The sequence below is a fragment of the Athene cunicularia genome (assembly GCF_003259725.1).
Source record: "Athene cunicularia isolate RWA chromosome 12 unlocalized genomic scaffold, athCun1 chr12_part1, whole genome shotgun sequence".
In the NCBI taxonomy this organism is placed as follows: domain Eukaryota; kingdom Metazoa; phylum Chordata; class Aves; order Strigiformes; family Strigidae; genus Athene; species Athene cunicularia.
In genome coordinates, this window is record NW_020799116.1 from 23,853,838 (window position 1) to 23,876,430 (window position 22,593).

At 39.6% G+C, this 22,593-nt stretch overlaps 1 protein-coding gene across 8 annotated transcripts in view; it reads right to left on the bottom strand.

Annotated features, from left to right (window-relative positions):
• Nucleotides 1-22,593, bottom strand: part of FGD3 (FYVE, RhoGEF and PH domain containing 3) — a 102,596-nt gene that overhangs the window by 51,135 nt on the left and 28,868 nt on the right. For 7 of the 8 annotated variants that reach the window (XM_026857771.1, XM_026857768.1, XM_026857767.1 and 4 more), the window contains exon 2: nucleotides 1,185-1,355. In XM_026857771.1, the coding sequence (XP_026713572.1) occupies nucleotides 1,185-1,209 (25 nt within the window). In that variant the 5' untranslated portion in view covers nucleotides 1,210-1,355. Of the gene's footprint in view, nucleotides 1-1,184; nucleotides 1,356-7,897; nucleotides 7,917-22,593 lie in introns of those variants that run through there. The other variant, XM_026857769.1, reaches the window with a different exon arrangement.

Below are 22,593 nucleotides of genomic sequence, written 5' to 3' on the forward strand. Positions count from 1 at the left end.
TGAAAGCTCCATAAATACTCAGACATCATGAGATGTTTCAAGCATGAACTACTACACTAATTTAACATTTAAGGTCTACTTCCAGAACCAGAAAATACAATGCTTTCTTTGTAGTTGTTTAAGGCTGAATACATATTAGAAAATGGCTTTCATATTGTTATTTGAATTGGGGGTTGGGGATGCAGAGGCTAGTTCGTACAACACATCCTAACGGTAACCAAAGCATCTCTCTTTTTCTCACATGACCACAAGCATCTATCACATGGATGTACTTCTTAGAAAATTTGTGGTTTATAAACTTAGTATCTTCTTAAGGCTCACTCTCCTGTGTTCCAAGTATCTCTCAAACTATATGCTTCCTGAATCCACAGTTACCTTAAGGCAAGCACCCATTATACAGAGTATTGCAACCAATTCCCCAAAGCAAGGGGTGGTGGCAGTGAAGGCACTTGGCAACTTGACACTACAGAGAGACCACATGTGATTTCACTGATGGCACAATATGAAAACAATTTATTCTCTTTCAAGAAATCTACTACAGCCTTTCTTAGCATTCAGAAGTTTTAGGGAAGAAAAGCCTGGGGATACCAGAAGACCTGTCTGGAGACCAGCTGGAACATGCTTCTTCCTGGCTTCTCTTCTACCATACCTTGGGGATTGCCACCTATTTGTCTGTGAGTCTAGCAGGTCTGTGGAATTACCACAGCCCACATGCTGCTCTTACATGTGACTGGTTTAGCTCCTATTTCTCATTTTTAGAACACATTCGTTCCATTTAGGCATATCCTGTTGCTATGCAGAGTTCTTAAAATAAATGGAAAACAGACCAGGTTTAAACAATAAGCTATTCTTACCTACATACTTTAAAAAAAAATGAAAACAATATTGCTAAATTAAACTTACACTTCACAGCTGCATGTGGTATAACAACAGTATAAGAAATATAAATCGACAAGTTCAGTAATCTGTTATTCCTGAATAATTTCTTCTTGAAGGCTTTCCTAAGAGGTTATCTAACATAGAAAAAAAGTTAAGATAATAAAATCCTATCAGCTGTACTGGAATCTTAGAACATAAAAATAACTATTTTGCTGAGACATAAAATTAAAACATTTCATTTTAAAATATTATACTTAATATGTGATAGAAGTTTGTACAATTGCTAGAAGGACAAAGCCACTTGCCTTGGGGTTTCTGCAGAGGATGCATTTTGGCTAGTGGAGTTTTGGTTTTGGGCTTCCTTCCAGTTTGATGGATACATTGCGCTGGGCTGATGTGCTGCAGTTCCCCACATGCTTCCAATGCTGGATTTGACTCAATGTGACACTTGATTTGAAAAGGAGAACAAGGGCAACCTGAAGGGAGGGGGAAAAAAACGTATTTATTTTGTTGTATTAATCCTGAAGAAAATTTGAGCTACTTCTAGAAGCATATCAGTCATTGAAGTTCCTGAGGGAAGGGAGGGGGGTATAAGAGGGTGATCCATTTACTCACAAGTTATTATAACCAATATATCCAGCCTTAATAACTGTATCAAACTAGCTGACTGATAAAACAGATGGAATTTTGGTAATCCTATCTTTAATTACTTACTGCTTTACTATGGACACGGAAAAGAAAAAAGGAACTATAAAAGAAAAAGACCATTTCAAAAGGATTTCTCCAAACAGAAATACAAGTGCCCCAGCATACAACATCATGTTATTTGGTAAAACACACCTAAATGACACAGAATTAGAAATGTGGGGGGATTGGAATAAGCACCATTCCCTCAGGAGATTTAATCATTCACCCTGCATTTTACTGCTATTTATTATTCCTCCTTACATAAAATATTAACATTCCTTCAGAAAGCTCCAATCTAGAGGAGGCCATTAAGATATGATCCAGTGGGAAAAAAGAGAAAGAAGTGATTAATATGTTTGTTTGTCTTTTAATTTAACATTCTTGATTCATTTTTGTGGGCACTGTGGAAATAAACCTATATATCCACTTTCATGTAGCAGATAGTGCATTTTTCTTTAGTTGTTTTGTTTTGGGGTTTTTTTTTTGACTTGTGGCAAGCCTACAGCTACATGAAATCCTCATGCCAGCATTACTAGTGTGTCATAAGAAGGCAGAAAACAAAGAGTTTAAAAAGTACTGCGGTTTAAAATTGCTGCATATGAACCCATGAATATATATGCTTCTGGCAGTACTGAAAGCGGAAAATGGATCAAATGTAGAAATCTGAACACTAATCCATAAAAAAAAAAGGAAAAGAAAACATGACAAACATTCTTTCCATACTCCCATTTTAAACTGACTAGCTGAAATTAGGTGACCAGCATCATGTAGAAAGGATTCATCTCAATGTGAAAAAAATCAATATTTGCCTTCCTGTGATGTGTTCAAGAACATGGCATTAGCTTCACAAATGCAATGTACTCTTAGCCAGATTTATAAAAAGATCAAAAAACTGAAATTACAAGCACCTTCATCCACATCAAGTAAATTATCCTGAGTTTATACTAATGGTATTAAATCAGGATGTGACCTTTTGAATAAAGACTTTGAAATCTGAGCCATACAGACTGGTTGGGAAGATTAACTGAGAGCTGACCTCAAAAAGCAGAAACTTTCACAGCAATACAGATATTATTTTTTTTAAAATAATCATAAAATATTAAAGTCAATTTTGCTGACAAAAATATATTCAGGTGGCACAAATCTATTTACTATCTCTGACACCCAAATATATAACTCTTGAGTTTCTCTGTATGGCTGCCAGTTGTTGCTGTTGAAGCTTCATTAGCATTTTTACCATGAAATCTGCTTTTCAGCAGATTTGAGACAAGCTATTAAAACATCCTTCCAGCTGAAGTCAGGAATTTATAAGTACTAGGTTTTATTCAAAAGTAAATTTATTTATTAGGAAAACGCAGTGAAAGTAGAGTACATTATTAGAGCAGATTAATAGATTATTTCAAACACGTCATCATAGAAAGAGTTTATGCAGATGCCTCTCAGCTCTGGGTACCAAGAGCTCCTGTGACAGCAACAGCAGTGCCACAATGGGCCAGCTTTTTATGGAAAGGACTAAGACTTCTTCCTTATTAACAGTAGCTCAGCAAGGGAAAAGCTCTAACTCAAAAAAGGCAGCATACAGAAGACAGTGTTTCAGCAGGTATTCACCAGTGTCTGTGACTGGAAGGCAGTCCAGCAGTGCCATATCTTCCTAAAGATTACTTTAATGATCCAATTGTCAGGGACAAATCTCTGTACCCACAACAGCTTTCTGGAAAACACCTCTCACCACGTTCTGTCGTTTGATCATGGAAGCATAGCAGCAGCCTCGGCTCTGGCGAGTTCTGAAGCCCCCAGGAGATGCTGGATGTGACCACAGTTCCCTGCAGCAGCTGAGGGAGCAGAGCCACAGCTCCTCCTGTCCTCGGGTACCTGGGGGGTCCTCAGCTGGGCACCCTAAGCCAAGCCCAGCCATCCCTCTGCTGACTTCAGATGAGATTACCAGTTGCCCTCAGCATTCCATGTTCCTCTTCAACCACTGCCACAAAAAAGGACTGTCTTGTTGGTGTAATTTTGTAGTTTCAAAAAGAATTAAAACCCCATTCCTTTCTCTTTCCTACTGAGATTCACCATTGTGAAAGCAGGTCCGATTCCCTTTCTTTCTTTACTTAAAAATAAGAACTACTGGTTACTTGCTTGCTTTCAAGTGTCACCACCAGACACCTCTTATGTCTGGGCTAAAAGCTCTTACAACCTGCTTGCGTTACTAAAAAATAAAGTGCTTTGATCCTTATTTTATGAATCCACATATAAGTTCTTCTCTTCTACCGCATAATCCTGTGCAACAATCAAGGCACAAGATCCTCCACTGGTAATTACTCAACAAATGGCATCTGTCTTGCCCAAAACAAGCTCTGACATTGACTCTGAATGCTCCAGGACTTGTACTCAGAGGCATTTGCAGAATAAATACTTAGTGAAGCCTTACGCTACTTCCCATTAAATAAGAACTGATAATAAAAATTTAAAATCCATAATTCTCTAAAAATACAGTATTTTATATCATTTTTTATATTGCATATATAGGTTATTGCTGTTCATCTACTGCACACACTTAACCCACAGGTTTATTGACAGTACATCCAAAGAGCAAGTGGGAATAAAGCAGAGAGTAAAATTGATAAGTAGCTGGAAAGAAGAGGAACTTGGAAAGCCACAAGTGCCTTAAACACCAAATGTAGTGCTGGCCCTAAATCAAGAAAAATATGCATGGGTGAAACCACAGAAGTGGCTTTTTTTTTTTTTTTTAAATTTAATTTAAGCCAAGATGGTTCTCTCTATTCATCTCTGATGTGGCCCCTAAGGGCTGCTTTTTTCACACAAGACAAAAATCCGCTTTCCTTACATATTTTTTCAAGTGCTATAAAATGATCTGTGAAAACAAGATTTACTGGATTATTTCACATGGAATTCTCTGAAAGTAAAACCCACTGTCTGCCAAGCACACTCCAGGGTGCTCCTGGAAATGGAAAACAAAGAGGACAACATAAATAAAATCCAGGCATAGATAACCCAGGTAGCCACCCCCCAAGATGTCTGTGGTTCTGCCAGACGCTGCCAGAGACGTGAGCAGGTGACAGGCCACCCACTGCCTGCCCTCCTGCACCCACCAAACCTGCCAGCCCCAACACAGAAACTGCCTCCTCTCCGCTCTCCAGCGCTGATGGTGGAAACCCTCCCTAGACTGGATTAGCTGTAACTGCCATAGAAGCACTTGCGATGTGCAAATTGACAAAAAATGGCTATTTGTGTCCAAACCTTATAAAAGGCTACTACTAATAAACTGTTATTCCCAGAGAGCCTAGCTGATGCTGGCTTCACATCTGATCCCTGGTTACTTGCGGCAGCTCTGGGCAGAAAGTTAGAATCTGTCTGGACACGGAGTGTGCCAGAGCCTCCCAAGCACGCACACCAGGCAGAGCTCTAACACTCTGAGCGTGCACTTCCAAACGTATAAAACTCTGCTGTAAAACTGAGCTTTGCTATGCACAGACCTTGTGTCTCTAACATATTTAAGCTCAAGTACTTCACAGCTTGTTTGTAATTTTACTCATATGAACAAAGCTGCTTGTAATTTCTCTCTCCAATCCAAGCAGAAAAGGACAAAGGTGATGCTTTATGGAGATAATTTTTGCATCATATTAATAAAATAATATATATTTAAGGCTCCTGCAAAGGTAAAACTTAAATAAAACTTCTGAAAATGCCTAAGATAACATACAATTCATATTTTTACTAAAATGGAAAAATAACTTCAGTCTTTCTGACTGAATTCAATGCCGCCAGGAAACTCTTTCATGCACAGAGAAATTTCTCAAATATCTCCCATGATCCTCACTAAGCTGTTTGAAGGCCTGTATTTTTGAAAAATTTCTTAGACACTGTTGCAAACTTGAAGGCTATGATATATTTTTCTATTAGACAGAGATAAAAATATAAGGATTTTGGGTGCTCCACTGAGTGTAGTAGTAGTAGTAAAAAGACCAGCTGAACCCAAGCTTCAGTTCTCAGGTTTTCTCACAGTGCACAAGCCAGATTCAAATCTTGTGCTTGGCACCTAGTCCCCAGATAGTAGCATTCAAAAATAATCTCAGTTTAAAATAAAAAGTATCTTGAAGGCCTGTGGTAGACAGCAGAAAGAACCTCAAATATTATGACAAGCTACTGGTTTGGCAAGTCCTACATTTGCTGATCTGATAGAAGGACTTCCCACACAGCCCTGTTTTAGAGGAAGAGACTTTTATTCCACTGAAACAAAGAAAGCCTACACCTCATCAGACTAGCCCACCTCCCACACCCCCATACGAGGCATGGAGAGTGTGCAACAAGTAAAGGGGATGACAAATGCTGGATTAACAGAAAAAGGCTCTACAGACTAGACACACTAGAAAGGCATTGACAAGCAACACCTGCTTGAAAAGTCTGCTTTCACCAAGAGTTAATACCATTGGGGGATCTCTCCATCCATCCAGAATGATGGACATGACTTTGAATGCCTGCTCAAGAAAGGCTTACCCAGGGGTTATTCTTAAGCGCCTTGCCATGCCCAAGCCTGGGACCCCCAGGAGAGTGGAGGCTCTCCCCAGGGCTCCCAGCTGCCCCGCAGGCAGCACGTCCCCAGCCATGGAGCCCCCACTGCTCCTCCTCCAGGAAACCTTCCTCTTCCTTATCATCTCAAGGGAAGAGAAGATAGTCTCAGCGACCAGTTGAAGGGTTTTCCTACTCCTGTCATCACTGCTACCATCCACTGCTGTCACCCACAAGTTAAACAAGCTGGGGAGCTTCCAGTTTCCTAATTCTTTGCTAAATTAGGCTCTCTGCAACATCAGTGAAGTCAACAGCTCCAAAAGGCAACTCAGTGTAATGTGACCCACCAGGTCCAACTCTAAGCACTCTACATTATAATTCTCTAATCTTTCTTCAAGCATCTACAAGTGGAACTATTCCAGATGGAAACTGGCTGTTGAATTCAGAAATGCATCCAGTAGTGGCATCTCCCTCTCTAATGCTGTTTTGCAATATGCATCATGCACATCAAATGGATAAGCAATCATCATCAGTTTGACTAAAAACCTGTCTGTGGGAAAATACACTAAGATATATTAATTAAAATCTATATAATGATAAAAGACATCTCTGCAGCTAACAGGAGTCTGGACAACTAAGTGTGTGCCCAGAACTGACCAGGTTTAAAAATAACACAAAACCCTCAGCTGTTAACATGCAGAGCTATTTTGAAAGCCATTCTTTGCCTACCCATCTTATTAGGCATCTTAACAGGAACTTAGCTCTTCCCAAAGTCTGGCTATAAACTGAGCATGTGCCATGTACCTCTAATGACTATGCCCAGCTCAAGCATTCCTCTATTTTCAACTGAAACATCCACTTGGGCATTCCCTAACACTGTCACTGACAGTGAAGTTCTCTCTCTCTTCAACCCTTCCTCCACAGTAACAGCCTTTCAAGGAGGAGAGATGCAGAAACCTACTGCTAGAAAGCAAAGGGCTTCAAGGGCAGAGCTAATGTATGTATCTGAATTTCAAACAAACAAACAAACAAAGAGGAACTGACACAAAAGGTGCTGATTGTCTTCTCTGTGTCAGCAGGAATCCGGCAAGCAGTATAATTGTCTGTCCTTCATGCTCAGGCTGTATTACAGGCACAGTCAGGCAAGGACATCTTTAAAGAAGCTACAGCATTCACTACACCGCAGGAAAACCCAGTGTGGACAGCTAGCTTTACCTGCCACGCACTGCAGTGAAATTTATCTTATGGTGGCAGCTCTAGTAATAGCACATTATCCTGCTTGTTACAGTTACAAAGCATTCAAACACCACCCTCACAGCAGCCCCAGAGCCTGTGTTTTTTCCCTCATCTTTCCAATGTCACATGTTGCCCTGCACTAGTCTTAACTCCCAAACCTCTCCTGCTGAGCAGACAGGAGCAAAGCCTTTACCACGCTGCCAAAAGACATACCTTTTCTCTTATGCTGCTTCATTAACCCCAGCATTTTCCTCAAACCCACTTAAAATCTCACCTCTTCCTCCTGCCCATGGCCCATAAGACCCCCTAAGAGGGGTGTAAAGCAGCATGCACTGGGGCTGCATGCATGCCCTTCTATCAAACCCAGCTCAGTGACACCAACACTGGTTACTCCACATGACATCTATTTTTCTGGCATTCCAAAATATCAGCTTCAGTAAAAATAGTGAAAGCAAAGTTATCACCATAAGCTTTCAGAAACAGACACAATCAAGAAAACATGTTCAAAAGTAAGAGAGAATCTGACATGGACTGTAATTCTGTATCAAAAAAGATGTGTATAACTTACTTGTGTTCAAGCAGACCCCCACATTTTTTCTTATTGTTCAAGCAATAAGACAACCAAAAATAAGGGAGACCAGCTCCTGCTGCAGCTCTCATTTCATGGCTTAAAATGCCATGCTCACAGGAACTGACCTCCCCCATCCCACTTCCTACCATCAGTGTGGTTAGGTGACTCAAAGAACATAAACGTGGCAAACGCCAGCAGAGGAGCTTTACTAAGCAGAAGTCACAGGAGACTGCTGCGAGTCTGCAGAAAAATGCTCTTTGGTTTTAAGTTTCACACACATCTGAAACACAATACATAGGATGCAGATGGTTTAGAAGCTTGAATCTTTCTGAAGTAGAAGAGAAAGCTAGAGCTCTTTATGCTGTCTGCATAGACACAATTCAATAACGAATGCAAGAACAGTCAGTAACAGCAGTGATATGCCACTGAAACCAAAAAAATCCCAGATCTCAGCACTCAAACTCTCAGACTGCTTCACAGGTCCTCTGGGAAATGAAGAGCCCCAGTGCAACCACAGGCAGCCTTCCCAAAAAAGCTGGATCGAGGTGTCTTAGAGAGCTTTCTGAAGGGAAAGGTGCTAAGCCTGCTATGAAGCGCAGACACCGCTGCCCCCAGAAGTGACAATAAATGCAATTCAGCAGACATGGGATGGAGATGGGTAAAAGATTTACATCCAAAGTCCAGAAAATCTTCAACACTCCTCCTCTCCCTCCTCCTACTCTTCCAGCAGAATGTTACCACGGGAAACAATAAAGGAAGAAACAAAATGTAAAATTTTCAAACGAAACGCTTAATTTCATGGTAAGTGCCATCCCCAGGGAGCTGCAGAAGGGCTGCTGGTTTGCGTCCTTACGAGAAAAACACAAAGCCTGCAAACCATGCCAGACCATGAGGAAGACTGTGAGAAATTTGGTAAATTCAGTTTAACACACTTATAACAATAACAAAAGAGGATTTTTCATAGGAAAAAAAACCAAATAGCTAAAATAAACAAATTTATGCATATAAAGTACAAAAAGAATCAGTAGCTTCCCCAGACCTGTGGTGTTAGGATTTGGGATTCTGGGATTTAGTGTACTTTTATCCTGTTCTGACTACTTTTAAATGCCTTAGGTAAGGATGCTTCCTTTGTTAACAGACATTTCTATAGTGTCCCAAGGGTCACTACTGAACATCACTGTCATAATATTTTCCATAAACTTGAATCAAGATTTCCCACCTTTAACCTCATCAGACTGTTTTAAAGCAAGTTCCTGCATGCTAATCCAAGTAATTCAAGGCTATGCTTTATTGGCATTGGTACACATGCCTCATCATATGAATCACAACAGACATTCTTGAAAAGTCAGTTTTCAGCGCTGTTCTTGAAAGCGGTCCCAAAGGCCCATGGCTCCGCGGAATATCACACCTTGCAATGAGCTCCCCAAGTACAGCTGTACCACACACTTGTGCTAGAGAACCACGAACGAAGGTACCCACACAGATTTCATTGAAATGAAGGATGTTTTTCTGACCACTGCCTATTCCACTACTGTCTTTAGAGGGGGCTGAGATTTTACTCTTGATTCAGAACTCTTTCTAGTGCTTCTCTCTTTTTACATGCTTATTTTAGTGCAGTCTCTGCATCTCTCATTACAATCTTGTTTTTATTGCCTCATCCAGAATAGCATCTAATCCAGGTGCCTGTGCAATGCCACTCAAACCCTCCTCTGCCTCTGGGACATTTCACTCTTCATCAAGCAGTCAGGGATTACTCCACAACTGCTTTAAAGAAATCATTGCAGAGTTTTAATGATTCTTTTAATCTGATTGCATTTCATTTAAAGAACTAGCTTTTTAACAGACTTGTTAGTTCACCACAGAAGACAGGACTGTGGGTGTCAGTACAGGCTCTCTTACCTCCCGGGATCACTGGGTGCAGCTTGATCATTAGGGCTTCTCCCTTAGACATGGCTTAGCTGGCAAACTGGTATTAAAAGCTGGCTATAAAAGTGATTCTTAAGTGTTTGCTCTACATTTATATGTATGTATATAATTTATATACATTTATATAATGTACAACAGTTAGGAGAAGATCTCCGAGCAACAGAAATGAGGAGCTTCACATCCAATTCTGTATACAGCACTGCTCAACATAGGTGCGTAAACCAAATTCCTGCTGAGATCTTTATACATTACAAGGTAAAGAAAAGGCAGAAACCCAAGCATGTCTTAGAAATCCTGCTGCTAGATAGTCATTACACACAACCTCATGCTGGGGCAAAGAAAAAAAAAAAAAAAAGAGAGAGAAAAAAACAAGCAGGCACTCACTTCTAGTTTTAGGCTTTTTATGTTGCTCTGAATACAACTGGCCACCATATAACCCACAGGCAACACAAACGAAGGACTCTTAGAAGACCTTTCAGATAGTCCACATTCCCGCCAAAGTGGGAATGACAATCTCTGCTGAGGTGTAATTACAGGATCAACTCAACTTGCCACTGACAGTTGACAAGTTGAGTTGATCCTGTTGATAGCCTTCTGCCCTACAAAAAGGCAGAATCTAGCATTAACTTTGTGGAAGGTCATTTTTCCCTGGCCAAAAATAAATAGATTTTTTCACTATTATTTTATAGCAGGCTGTGAAGCCATTTCTCACTAAAAACGAGATAAAGGCTAAAAAACAGCAGCTGAAAGGAAGCAAGGACCAGCTCCTGCCCCCAGCAATTCCAAGAGGCCTGTAGGAGTAGAAGTAGCAACCAGAAAATCTATACTGAGAACAGAATAAAAATATACTCATTTAAGAGGAAAATGAGAAAAAAAAAAAAAAAGAAGCACCACTGAATACATTCTCCATCAGGACTAATAATAGGCACATTAAAGCCCTAAACCAAAAATATTTTCTTTTCCTGTACAAAACAGGATGCGGTATCACAGTCAGCAACCATCTCCTGAGGTTATTAATGACAAGAAAAAAAAAAAAAAAGCTGTTGTCTTCTTAAACCAAGCTGATCCCTCTGCTAACATTCACATGAACACTGAGGAGATGGTTGGCTGCACTGCACAGCCCCAGCCTTCCTTCAGTCACAAGAGTCAGTCCCCGATGTCAGGGCTGTACCAAATCCTCTCTGCAGGAAGGTACCTGGCTCTTCCAGGCTGGTGCTCCAGGGACACTGCGCAGCCTCATCCCATCTCATTCAGAGGACAAGAGACCCTGGGGAAGCAGCTCCTAACCACGCACCACTGTTATCCAAGCACTGTATGGATGCAATTCCCAAGAGCGTAAAACTCCATTATTGGCTAAGAAACTTCTAAATTAATTTCATTTAAACTCTGCTGGAGTTTAGGTGGAGGGTGATGGATACTTTTGGTTGTTTGTTTGTTTTAAAGGCTTTTTTAAAGTAGTTTTGTGTGCTTTCTCTTGTGGCTTAATTCAAATATTTTAATTTCTAACTCTGATTTCTGTTCCTGTGTCCTTAACGCTGCTATCTGAGTTATGATAACAAACTACATAGTCAATGACCTGACCAATGACAATGTTAAAATGTGTGCTTCTCAGCCTTACCTAAGTGGCAACTCTCAAGCTCTTTCTTGCTATTTTGTGACAAGCCTGTACCAAAGTAATTTTTTAAAATTTTGCTTATATTTTATACCCCTCTGGAGAATATCAGCCTGCCCTTAGCTTTCATCTCCACAGCTGACTTTGACACGGACACCTGCCAGTAACCTTTCCAGTACAACAGCATTTCTATCACATCTCAGAATTCGGGCACATCTTACCAGATCTGGTCCCAAACTTTGGCAACACAATTTCAAGCCTCCAGCGACATTCATTCAAGGGACGGAGGAAATAGATATTAAAAATGTTTTTTTAAAGTGAAAATCTCACTCTAGTGTTGGAGACTATTGACAGTGAAGTCAATTCTGGAATTTAGCTACAATTTTCTCAAAATTTACACTCAGCCTGCTTTTCATATAGGCATAGAGACAGTAAATGTTGTAGGATACTGAACATCAAACCTCCATAACTGGAAGGCAGAGATATGAACTTCTATGATTTAACAAAGTAAAACAGACAGACTACAAAAAACCTCATTCTTTTGGAGATATCATTTAGCTGACTTCCCCCCCCACCCCCAGTGGCACAACTCTAGGCTAAAATAATAAGCACAGTAGCTTTCTGTGACACCAAGATCAAAGGATGAAGAAAGAAAACTCTGAGCAGCTTCCATCTAGTTAGGAAAGCAGGTTAAATTATGTATAAAGATTGCAGCATAAAGAGTGACAAAGTAAAGAGGTAGCCTAGGACAGATGTCAGCCAGCCTGACACTGCAGGTGACAAAAGACCTGCCAGTAACACTGCTCACAGTGCACATCAGGGATTCAGCCATCAAGTGAGGATGTCAGACGACCTTCCTCTACAACAGAAAGGTATGCAAAAAGAGAAGAGCAGCCAGGCTCATCTTTCTGGTGTATAGAAGTCTTATTTTTGCATTCTGAAGTGCAAAGCAACTTGCTTAACTTCAATGCTAGATTTCAGACTCACAGGCTGAGTCTCACATACCACCACTGTGGTGTCCTGCAGCAGAGCAGCAGTGTTTCAACTTACCTTTCCCTCCCTCTTCCTCCTCACAGTTCAAACTGGCTTCTCATTCCACCTTTTTCTGGTTATTAACTCAGTTTAGCTCTGGTCTCCAGATTTAGCCCGGACGTTTCTTGCACAACATGAGGGTGCTTACCCAGGGACCACCCCCTCGTCCCCCAGAAGGGAACACCCATACATAATTGTCTTTGATTTCTCTACACAGGTTCCTCTGGTATCAGTTGAAAGGCCACCAAGGGTGAAGTGCAGTATGTAGCTGCAACTATAAACACATTTTCACCATGGATTTTCTAAGTTAAAGGCATCATTTTGTCTATCTGTGAACCTCAGAGCCATCACTAATGCCAGATGCCTGCAACATGGTTTCTCTGAGACGATGCATACGCTGGACCCCTGATGAACGGATGCAGGCAGAACCATTATTCAGCATTCCTGAGAATTCCCTCTTAGATGAGCACAGAGCTTGCCTTTTTTTCTTTTTTTTCTTTTCTTTTTCTCTTGACAGGTAACAGGTTTTTCATTATGATTAAAGAGTCCTGATGTATAATTACACTGGTTATGCAAATCAAAGAACATATTTCAAGGTAACAACACTCCTGGGACTTCACATCTGTACTGCTTTAACACAGGAATTGTAACACCAGAGCAATCCATTACTGTAAAAACCTTAACAGATTTTATACCACTTAAGACACAAACAAATTATCCCGGCCAAAGCCATTTCAATTTGTTCCTTTCAGATTACCTACATCCGTGTGATTTACTGTCCTGAAGATTCTCTCCTAAGAACAAAGAGGAAGATGGCAGATCTGCAATTCCCAGAATTGTTTATATGGTGGGAAGGGAGGGGAAAAAAAAAAAAAAAAAAAAAAAAAAAAAAAAAAGAGGGGAAAAACATTACACTGTCCACCTTCCAGTAATTTAAAAGACTGTTTTACACAAAGGCAAGAAACAGCCAGACGCTAGTCTCTATAAACAAGATTCCAGCCTTCATTTAAAACTGCGACATAAAAAAAGGCTTCATGTGCTTCACTTCTCTCCTTTGACTAGAAGCTTATTAGTTTTTTTTGCTAATGACAAAAGCACCACTCTCACACTGCTCAGTCGATGTGCTTGTGAGTCTTCTTAATGTCACACATTACAGTGAGTGAACTCTCATTTAACCAATAAGGAGAGTAAAAATTACCCTTCACTTAAGATTTAATGACATCTCCAACAGTGTCCCAACCAACTGTCTTTCTTTTTTAATCCTGAATTGTTTTATTAGTTTTAGTAAATCAAAGAGCCTCTGCCCATTGAAAAGTCTATTTAGGTATTAAACAAAAGTAGGTAAAACTGAGCTCAGATTTTTTGCTACGGAACTGAGCTCTGCAGGGGAGGACTAGCTTTTCTGTGTTACCTCGATGTGCTGCCACTCCAGACAGTAGAAGTTAAGAAAATTCAACTTCATTATTTAAAAGTATAATGAGTGTGTTTACACTGATACACTATTTTGGTTGGCAGAGCTGCACATTGCAAAATACAGAACAGTATCACAGTAGTGTACTTCCAGGAATTAACAGTAATCATTAAAGAACATATTTCAGCTCTTAGCGCTGCTCGGCAACTCCCTACCTGAAGTTTACTGTCTTTACAGAAAATGACCAAGTTGCACAGTCTTTGAGGTTGGAAGGGGCTGCTGGAGATTGTCCAATCTAACCTCTCTGCTCAAAGCAGGGTCACACAGAGCAGGTTCCTCATGACCCAAGGAGGGACATACATGTAATGGTACAACATCTATAATAACAACAAAAAAATTTTTTTGCTATTTAATACAAATGTAATGAAAGAACAATGTGAATTGTTCTTTCTCAATAAAGAAACACTTTACTGAGAAAAGGAGTCAAAAGAAAACAGTTTAATTTTGTCTTGATGGGCAGGAAGTGGAGAGGAGCTGACAGATCACTGTGGTACCCTCTGCTGAATACTGGAAGATCGAGTACCACACAGGGCCACAACAGAAGCCTTTAAATGTCTGTACAGCACTGAGGGGCTAAAAGCAAAAGCATCCTTAGTTATATGCTGCTTCCTCATGCCTGTGCTTCTAACAGATCAACTCCACATGGCTACTGGAAAGTCACTGCAGTGGAAGCCTTGTCGTGGTCCAGCCAATGACAGCCTAAATACCAATTTCTGGAGACTCTGGGCACCCTACAATGATGACCAAAGGTCCATGCTACACTGCACTGGTTTTTCAGCTAACTAGAAAACACAGTCCTTACTTACACCACCACTTATGCAGTCTCAGGCTCTGCACACTGCTTCCACCAGAGACCCACAAGGCAGTCAACAGCCTTCAAGGTTATTCCGCAGGTGCTCCTGACATCAAAATCCATGTTGCTTCCAACTCCACGGGGATACACAAGCATATTCTGTACTCTGCAGATGAAGGAATCAAGAAAGCATTATTTCCCTTGCACTAACACCTCCTTAGCCAAAATCAATGCTGCTTCATTCTGTGATCCACAGTCTCTAAGGCCTAAAGCAAGAGCAAGAAAAAGAACTTGGAAAGGTTACAGGTGTTCCACAGAAACAACGCACAGACAAATAAATTGGAAGAGACTGAAATCCACTGAACTGGCTCCAGTATTTTGGATCCCAGAGCAGACGCAGGATAGTATAAAGCATCCTTTATGTTTATTTCAGCCTGGCAAGCTCCACAGAAAGTAACACCAGCTCAAAGGCCTATAACACAGACTACAGAAAAAAGCTGCAGTAAAAGGAACTATTATTAGTTTTCCCAACAAAAGTCCAGCTAATTTGTTGTATCTGTAGCAGCCATTTCATCTCTCCTGTTATCTGTAATTGCACTTTAATCAAATCAGTAACTACAAGATGTGAAAACAAGGACATTTTGTAAGCACCTAGGTGACTATTTGGACCATAGTTTTAAATCACGAACGATAAAATCCTTGTGACTTACTGCTAAATCTTCATTCTAAAGAAAAAACCTATCATACTTCATCTCAAAATTGCATTACAACTCTGCTGGTAATGATTTTAGAGAAATTCTGAAGAAATCTGAAGCTCAAGACGAACAAAAAACCTGGTAACTATTTCAGAATCAGATCATTAACCTAAAACATGTATTCAAATTAATACCTTGATAATAGTAAACATTTTCTCTTGCTTAGATGATAGCTATCAATCCTGAAATAAACTAAGAGTCTGGTCTATCATTACATGAAATGTAACTGGCCACTAGCATTTTCAAATATAAATGCATAGCTAATAGCGATAATTATAAACCATGTTGCTTGCACAGGACATATCTGAATATTTGTGTTTAAAATTATATTGCATAAAACAGCATTTACTGTTTCAATAATTACTGGTTTTCATTGAATTTCTGCATCATTGTTCCACAGCGCCCTTTTATTGATGGAGAATACTTAATGCATACAATGTATGCTTGCTGGCAAAGCTGCATTATTAAGGAGAAAGGATGACTGGAAATAATCGAGGGATTTAAAAATAAAAGTGATTACAGAAATTTAGAAGCTATTTAGAAAAATGCAAAGAAAAAAACAGTACAAAAAGATCATTACAAGATTATTTCAGATAATGAATGACTTCTGTAATGAATTTATGTCTGAGCTCTTACAATCATTGACATTGAAAGTATAATTTATTTATATCATCACAATTGTATCAGTTCCTCTGAATGGGTTATGGATAAGTGATTTTTGGTTTGCTTTGATTTTTTTCAGATCTATTATTGCATATTGGCTTCAGCTAGCCTCAATTTCTGCAAATGTTACCTCACAAGGAGATAGGACACCTCTTAGAATAACATCTTTACACATAAAGTGAGGACCTGAGCATCAATCAAAAACCAATAAAACAGTAACACTAGTACATCTCCACATTCCCTAGTACACTTCCTGCTTCCTTGGCAGCACACTGCTTGGTGTCAGCAAACACGAGCCCTCCAAAGCTCTTCCCAAAAATAAAAAAAGTAAATACAAAGCATGTGCATACATTAATTGCAACAAAGTCTGATTATGCTGTCACACTAGCTCCAGCCCACCTTGTTCCCCTTCACAAGTGACTGTCATCAACTTGCTGCACAGTCACTTACCTACCACTGACCTGTGGCATATGATGAGCAACTCCCTCAACATGCATGATGACTGTCACCAAAGGTAGCGCTCGAAGGTGCCTTCAGTCATGTTATCCTGCTTATAAATAAACTGGGGCTAACTAGGAGATGCTCAAAGCTTAGGCATCCCCCCCCCCCCCCCCCCCCCCCCCAATCCAAATCTGTCACTCACAATTCTATGCAAAGTCTGCATTAGTCACATCTTCCCACCTCCCTTGTTAGGGAGCGACAGGTCTCTTCAGAGAAACCCAGGATGGAAGACTGCAGCCGCAGGTGGTTTCTAGGGTGAAGTCAAGGCAGCGATAGCATACACAGCCCAGCCTCCCCCTGCTGCTTCTTGCTTGGCCAGGGCCCCTGACACCGTGTCCCCAGTGGTCCCTCCTGCACACCCACCTCAGCCCCTTGGCCATCCTGCAGACATGCTACAGGAACAAGCTCGGAGTGACCGACCCTCATCTCCAGGGTCCCTTAGCTGAGGCTGTGCTCAAAAATTGGAAAAGCTCTAGTCAGGTTTTATTACAGACTGTGGCAGAGGAAAAAACATAACCATCGAGCTAAATAATTGCTTAGAGGTGGTTTTTAATTTAAAAGCTCATTTGCACTAATGATCAGGAAGAATCCTTTATTCTGTTCACTGCAAGATGCATGGTTGCTGACAAAATAACCAGACTAAAACTTGAGTCAAATGGCAAAAAATTCTAGTTAATCTCTCCTTTTTTCTTGGCCACATATCAGAATGGATTTCTTCTTTCTCACCATGGCGCACCTTCTCCGCTTGACTAAAGACAGGAATGCAACTTCTACAGCCTTACTTTCCTAATCAGGTACCTAGGAAAACCATCCTTGGACTGAACAGATACTTCTTCCTTCCCACACAGCAGCCAGTTTTGGATTCTCAGATGCACAAAAAGACAACATACCTTGCAACAGGTTTATGCTAAGAGAAAGGCACAGAGCACCAAATGCAAGCTGAGGAATGCTACATTAATCTTCCATTTCCTGAAACAAGGAGATGCATTTGATAAAAGTGTGACTGCCTTAAGTGTAACAAACAAGTGTGTTAATGATTGGTTCTTTTTGCATTGACAAGCTTAATTAAGTGGATACCCAATACATGTTTTAGTAATCTTAGAATTCTGTATGTAATTTAAAAACATTAAATAATATTTGAATGCCAGAGTGCATACCATATATGAAGTATTTTCAATTTTCAAAATAAGTGACCCCAAGTATTTCAGTTCACTGATCTCATCTGATGATGGAATTACAATGGTCAGATTACAGTTAAATCGGATAACTAATTCTAGCCATTAAAACTACATAAACTTTTTCATATCAACTAAAATTCATTTTATCACATATTATAAACTGTATTATATGCTGGGGTTCATCATTCTTCTATACAGTAAGATATATTTTATTTCAAAACACTTTCAGAATTACAAATATAAAAGCTTAAGCCATAACAATACATTAGTTTCTTTAAACATAGAACTTCAATTGTAATTCCATTTAACAGCATAAAATTCCAAACCACTCAGTGATCTGTTGGAAATATAGCTGATAATGTTAAATTAAAATTACTGGGCTTTGGCACTGGAAAAAAAAAATCACTTTTAAACATTAAAAAAAAATCACCTGAAAGGCTGATTGCTGGATTCATAATGACTGCATATGAAATGGCAAAGGCTGCCTAATCAAGTAGTTCTGGTGTTTAAAAAGGATGCAAATGAGTCTATTAAAGTGTCACCACCATCCAGGCATCAGGGACTGGGAACGGTGGGGCAGGAGTCCCTGCTCTCCCCGGGGAAACACACCACACTGCAAAACCCTCATTACCATTAGTATTTACACCACACCATAGATGTTCAATGACATTTTACAGTCAGATAAAAGACTAGAAAGCCCTGCCTGTGGGAATCAAAATCTACTAGGACAGAGCAAAGCCGCATGAACAGAACTGGCATAAGCCTTTGTGAGCAAGCCCAAGCACACTCCGTACACACTGCATCCCGTCCCTTTGGCACATTTGCAGCAGCAAGCACAGAGGACAGAGTCTGGACACTTACTCCTACCTTATTTGACTCTGTGCAACACCAAGAGCTTTGCTAGTTCTGGGGAGGGAAGAACATAGAACATATCCACAGGGAAAGCGTGGTCCTCCCTGTGAGCTGGGGTCGTTAGTAATGGCAGGGAGAATTTGGAGTGAAAAGGTCTAGAAATTTATTCTAGCTTGAACTGAAGGTCAATTTTTTCCCCATGTCTAAGTTTCCCCTGTTTGATGAAGGAAGGAGACCACAAAGTTGGGAACTCTCTGGAATAAGCAGTTGATGCATTGTAAGCAGTCAAGCACTACGACAGCCACAATGTCAAATAGTTAATAATTATAATTACAAGTTGTAACAGCTTGTCAAACTGAGGAGAAGGAAGGTCAACCTGTGACTAACAGGGACACCTGTAGGTAAGAACCAGCAACAACCAGGTCTCAAGCAGTAAAGATAATTTTTTCATTCCATTTTCATTTAGATACAAATCTATAGTCCACTCGACATTGCATCATAAGATGGGTATCAGCAGTAAGTACTCCAGAAGTTAGCAAGCAATGGGAAAAAATGCCTGAAAACATTTAACACCAGGAAAAACAACTGTCTTCATCCTCTGATGCCGACTCCAGGTAGGAGGGATGCAGCACCAGCATAACTCAGATTAGCTCAGCACCCCCAGATACTGCAGATTTTCAGAAGACCTGCCATCACTGCCTGTGTGATCAGAGAGAACAATAAAACTTAAACTGACACATTTTATCTCAAAACTGGAGCAGGCTAAAAGCTCACACTTTAACCACTTTGGATCTGAGCTGGTAGATGGTAACAGTGTTCTCCCATAATTTGACTTCACAGTTGTATTCTTGGATTCTTAAAAGGTTAAAATTCTTATTTTGGTTTATCACATTCCTTAGTTGAGGACAAATAAAAAATAACAGAAAAGAAAAAACCCAAACCAACCCAAAATACCCCAAACTTCAAATAGGACCATATCAAAGGCCAGTACTTATCCCTTATCTACTTCAATTCAATTAACATTTTCAGGGTACCTGAGAAGAGATACAAAGTCTAACAGTATAGACGGATTCAGTATCTTGCACTGTAAAGTCTCACTTAAGCCTCTCTTCTCACTTGACTCTGAGGTTAAAACTGGGAGGGAGGGGTAAAAATCATGCCTGGAGATTTTTAAAATGTTCTGCTTTCCAACAAAACCGAGAATTTCTTTTAAGAAATTAAGAGGAAAGTCCCATTAAGCAAAAATAAAACTCCTATAAACAGCACTCATCCACAACTCAAAAGAGAATCAACACTTCATTATTTTTAAATCCACTTTAATTTGTAGGTACTTGGGTAAGGGAGCAGCTCAGACAAGACAACATGGGAAGCAAGATAGCTTGGTAGAAAGGTATTACTAAATAATTCAGGCCATAATCTTTAGCTACTAAACCATAAAGGGTAATGGTAAAAATTTGTTTAAAGATCTTGCGTGTGTCACACAACCATTCACATGCATTTCTGAGATGAACAAACTTTTGAAGTTACTACTATGTTAGAAAATATGTCTCAAGCAAGAATGCATTCGTTAGCTATGAAGCAGCACAACATAGCATTTATAAGGTCAAGACTTTATTCCATATGTGCATCCATCTCCTTTCTCACAGTCAGAATGTGCGCTGGATTCATTGCTGTTGTTACTGTAGCTTAAATACTATCTGTGCATACATACATATATATATACAAAATCATCCTCCCAATCTGACATAAATCAACTCCCAAACTTGTTCCGACATGCAGTTCACTTCAGCACAGTTCTGAGCACCAATTTCCCATCTTGCCAACAGTTCTTATATAGCAAAAAACCATTACACAAATACTAAAATCAGTTACACTTTTAAGGACTGCAAGATTCCAACCAAGTTTTAATTAGCTTGGTTTTGTTTGTTTATTTTTGCAGAAGCACATAAGGAATTTTTCTTTTGTTTGGTTTTTTTTTTTTTAATATCAAGGAAGAAATAGGGTAGTATTCATCTTCACTATGGATAATTATATCAAAAAGCTAAACTTATCTTTTTGCACAGTGCTTTCACAGGTAGACAGACAAATTATAGCAGACAGTAACAGTAGCATTCACAATTCCATATTTTGCAGAAGCTTTTTATTCTTTGCCTTATCCTTAACAATGCTTGAAACCATTTGCTGATTTGTCTGGATAACTAACATCCAAAATTCTTCACAGATGAACTGGAGTGAGTTTGAGTACCAGAGAATGCAGCTATTCATCAACAGACAGTCCTCACTGGGTGGACAATGGCTTAAATTTTACTGCACATTGAAGATGATGTAATTACCAAGATTGAAAGGTATGTAATCTATACCACCAAGGAAAGTATTACTAGTGGTATGATCACTGAAGGATAAACAAGACAACAATATTTTATGATTGCATGGAACAATAGTAGTACTGATTTGAAAAACCCTATTGCCTACATTATGCAAAGCTGTATTGAGAAACAATAAGTACTTGGGTAGAAAACTCATTATGAAGGGAGCTGGATCATCCAGGGCTTAATGAAACCTTATGAAATCTGGATCGGTAGGTGATTATCATTAGTCCATTCACTCATATCAGTCTAATTGTCATTATTATTATTACTACAAGTAAACCTGTGGCAAAGGTATTTTCAACTCATTTCTCTAGAAGATAGATCTGAATTCTTCCTGTTTTGACTTCCCTCATCAAAATTTTAACGCATAAACTTGGCAGATCTGGCAGCACGGAACTTGTTTTGGGCTAATGCAATCATGCAATTTGCAGCCAGTAGCCCTGTAATAACTACCAGCTAGCACTGCTTGGCTGTAGAAAAGTTCATGAAACATGTAACTTTATTTTCTTAAACACTTTTCTTCTGACCTTTCTCAATTATTTTTTTTCTTTAAGGTCAAGACAACTTTCTCTCCACCACTTACCTGCTAGCACTCAGACTCAAACCATGCAGCATGCCACATTGCTGCCTGACCCTTGAGTCCACCCCTTCTCTCCAGGCATGCTTCAAACTGGCAGCAAATGCACACACTGAAAGACTTGCATGTCCCCCTAGACTTAATTAAGTGGCTTAGAAGTAAACCCTTAATTTACTAAGCATTCACACATGCTTGAGAGAGTTCTTCAGCTAGTTTCTACTTACTTAAGGATGAAGAAAACACCTCTGGATTTTCCTTACTTTGAAATATTCTCTTAGTCTTCTCTCACTCTATCTCAGCATAAAAATGAACATTCATCCAAACTGCTGTACTTTGGACACACAACATAGGACAAGTGCAGGAATAAATGAGGATGTATCATTTAGATAATTTAGCTGTCAACTGAATACTTCGGGGCACTGGACTGTCAGAGTCTATTTCTACTTTTAAAAAACAGTAACAGAAAGTTAATGAAGCATTGCCATCAGAATACCCTGCTCAGAACAGGCACAAGAGACTGCTGCTCAGCAAATGCATATGGTAGAATTTACATTTTCATGTAAAAGACAGAACAATCTTTCAAATCAAGGGTTACAGATACTGTCTCAAAGCTCTTTGTTTCAAGAGCACTAGATATAGCTACATCTGAATTTTCTTAACAGTCTCTGTCAACTGCAAAGACACCACCATTTAATCTAACCAGCAATACCCCTGCCTTGATCTACTCATGCTAAACACCACTGCTAAACAGAACTATTATGAAAGTTAGGAAGATATGAAAGTTCCACTGTATACAGCAAAGCATATGCTATCTAGTTTTACCTTAAAGTTTAAAAAAGCATGTAATTCCATTTCCCTGAAAATATAAGAAAGCAGGAGAGAATACCATATTAACGGGAATGTTTGCCTGTCTTTCCGTGACATTTTAAAGTTACATTTCTAATTATGAGTGCAGGGAGAGGGG